This window comes from Etheostoma spectabile, chromosome 23, assembly GCF_008692095.1.
Source record: "Etheostoma spectabile isolate EspeVRDwgs_2016 chromosome 23, UIUC_Espe_1.0, whole genome shotgun sequence".
Taxonomy (NCBI): Eukaryota; Metazoa; Chordata; class Actinopteri; order Perciformes; family Percidae; genus Etheostoma; species Etheostoma spectabile.
The window spans coordinates 1,340,763-1,343,761 of NC_045755.1; the positions used below are offsets into that span (position 1 = coordinate 1,340,763).

At 41.6% G+C, this 2,999-nt stretch overlaps 1 protein-coding gene and 1 long non-coding RNA gene across 2 annotated transcripts in view; one reads left to right on the forward strand and one right to left on the reverse strand.

The window, feature by feature from the left end:
* The window catches only part of aldh1l2 (aldehyde dehydrogenase 1 family, member L2), a 37,151-nt gene that overhangs the window by 10,320 nt on the left and 23,832 nt on the right, over positions 1-2,999 (forward strand). The window contains exon 3 of the mRNA XM_032505300.1: positions 291-525. Coding sequence (XP_032361191.1) covers positions 291-525 — 235 coding nt within the window. The remainder of the gene's footprint in view (positions 1-290; positions 526-2,999) is intronic.
* The window catches only part of LOC116673152 (uncharacterized), a 21,317-nt gene that overhangs the window by 2,165 nt on the left and 16,153 nt on the right, over positions 1-2,999 (reverse strand). The gene's annotated exons all lie outside the window — the stretch shown is intronic.

The window sequence follows — 2,999 nt, forward strand, 5'->3', positions numbered from 1 at the left end:
TTTCTTTTTCTTTTCTCTCACTTTTTTCTCTGTGCACCGTGCGCGCCCTCTCGCGGTGTGAGGCGCGTGTCCACGCTATTCTCCGACAAGCACTCAAAATCACACCTGATAGATCCTTATTTGATATATCAGTATCAGCCTAAAACTCCAGTATGTTTTCTAAGAATGTCCACAATCAATTTAAAAACCGCTGCGCTTGGGGTAAAGGTTCCAACCATGAACCCCAGATTCCCTGTTGCACTTCCTTTCTGCTCTCTAAACTATCAGCAAACTTTCCTCTTCTCTGTCAGCGGTGGCGGCGGAGAAGGACGGCACGCCGGTGTTCAAGTTCCCCCGCTGGCGGCTCAAAGGGAAGCCCATCCTGGAGGTGGTGGATGCCTACAAGGCGGTAGGCGCCGAGCTCAACGTCCTGCCCTTCTGCTCCCAGTTCATCCCCATGAACATCATCGACAACCCCAAGCACGGCTCCATCATCTACCACCCCTCCCTCCTGCCCCTGCACAGAGGAGCCTCGGCCATTAACTGGTGAGGAACGGGTTAGGCAGTAGTGGCGGAGATCATCCTTGGATAAAATATCTTTGACACCAGAGAGATGTCAGACCACGTCTCACACTGAGCTTGTAGGGGAACTTCTATTTACTACATGACAATACAACACACATATCTCTAGCTTTTTCTTTTCGCTTCATATAATTTCAGAAATATTGACCCAATGATTATATCGTCACTTTTTTTTTTTTTTTTTTAAGCTCCTCCAGAGCCCCAGAAAAAAATCACATGATGAGTAAACTGGACTTTGTGTATAAAATCCGCGGAGCATGGTCTAAATGCACTGCCCTAACTTTGCTTTTGCCTCCCTGCCCAACATGGCTTCACAGTAGTAAAGGAATGACAACAGTGACGTCAAGGGCGCAGGTTTTCTTTCAGCATTGCGGAGGGCACATCATAACCAAGGGGTCTGGGGGTGGGGGGTCGTCCTGCATAATATGTTGTGCTTCAAAACACTTCCATTTCCTGCATTCTGGTGACGTTTTATGCAACAATTTGTGCCTTTTGTGCATCAATGTATGGTGCAAATGTCTTCATTTACATTAAGGAAAGTATTATTATTATTATGAATTAGGGCTCCAAGCTGGGACCCCAGCCCCCAGTATCCCAGCACAATTAGACACAGTTCTTGTTTTCCGTACATGTTTTGAGCCCCCTGAACAGTTATTTTGACCTCTTTTGGCGAATGGGTTGTTATTTCATATTTTTTTTGAGGGGGAAAAAATCTACCTCTTCTAAATATTTTGTGGGACATATTCCTTGCATCTCCCCCCCATACTAATATGTTTATGTCTTTGATGGTCTGTGGTATGGCTTAACTTTAAGGGCTTGAATAGTTGGGTTAACACATGGATTAACATGTAGGAACATATTTCGAAAAGGGGCAAGGACAGAAAGTGATTGATTTCTGACAGAATGCTCCAGATGGGTTTCATTTAGTTTGCAAAACTAAAATTCTGAGTTCACAATTCAAACTAATCCTGCCATTAATGTTCCAATGTACTTGGGGCAAACAAGAAGGACGGGTAGCTATTTTTTTTAGCAAACTTTAGATAGATATTGTGTTAGCTAATTATAACTGGCATTTCTGAGTACATGTGTTGGCTGTATGACTTTTCTTTACTTGTGGCTACAGTGGGTGCTGTAAAGTAAAAGTTACACAAGCTAGCTTCCTCTATTGGTTTTTAAATTGCACTTTGAGTCCTGAATGGAGGAAGAGGAGAGTTTGGAGCTATCTGTCTGTGTAGCAGAAGGTTGTCTTATCTCTCCCTCTTGCTAGTCTGTCTGTTCTCCACCCTTAATATCTCTCTGCTCCTGTTATTACTGTGTGTACTGTACATTCATAGCTTCTGTTAGCCCATGACTAGACTATGGGGGAAACAGCTAGCTAAGCCGTGTCCAAAGTAAAAGAAAAAAAGAACAGGAACATGACTACAGGCTCCTACAGGAGAAGACAGGTTAGTTCAGTGCTAGTCTTGCATTGACAGCTCTAGTGCCACAGCATTTGGAGTATGGTCTGGCTACACTGCACATACATTCTGGGATAGGAGAGAAAATAATACTGAGTTGTTTGATTTTTCAATTTTTCAATTTTTTAAATTTAAACCAATCACAATTGTCTTGGGTGGCGGCAAGTTCGTTTCGTTTTTATTTCACACGTCATCACTGTACATTCAAACACAATTCCATGAGGCACAACAATCATATACAGGACGCATGAAATGGGAACCCCAATAAGCTACTAAAAGCTTTTCAGAGGGGGCCCGAAAACATAAACACATAATAATTAACAAAACTCCAAAACTCAATTTACCAGGCAAACAAAACGAACCAAACCCAACAACAATAAACAATCCCAGCACAAAATTGTAGCATTTACCACATTTCACAATATGAAGAAACAATTTTTCCTTGACGCGTTTCTTAAAATAAGATGTAATTTCCCCTTGGGGATTATAAACGATAAAAAAAAAAAAAAAAAAAAAAAAAAATTAAATTAAAGATGGAGACAGAATGCATCAATTTTAAGTTATTCCGCAAGCGCCTTCCAAATCTGCGGTCCCCTACAAACTACACTCAGGCTCGTACATTTTAACCGACGTTTTTTTACCAGTAATTCGGTATTTTCCCCTTGTATCATAAGTGTACGGGGGACGACTGATTGGAACAAGCTCACATAACCGGCCGTTTAACCTGTGAATAACCTGGAACATCATACAGGCATTATGATATACGTTATGTTCAGTGAGCCTCAGTAATCCAAGACGATGAAATAGAGGACGAGTGGGGGTGTTAAGCTCAGACCACGTTAATGCCCGTATAACTTTTTTCTGTAAACTCTGTAGTTTTCCCAAATGGCTAGGAAAAGTGTCACACCATATAGTATTACAATAATTTAAATGCGGTTCAAACAAAGTTTCATATAAGGTGAGCAGTGTAGGGTGTGGAAG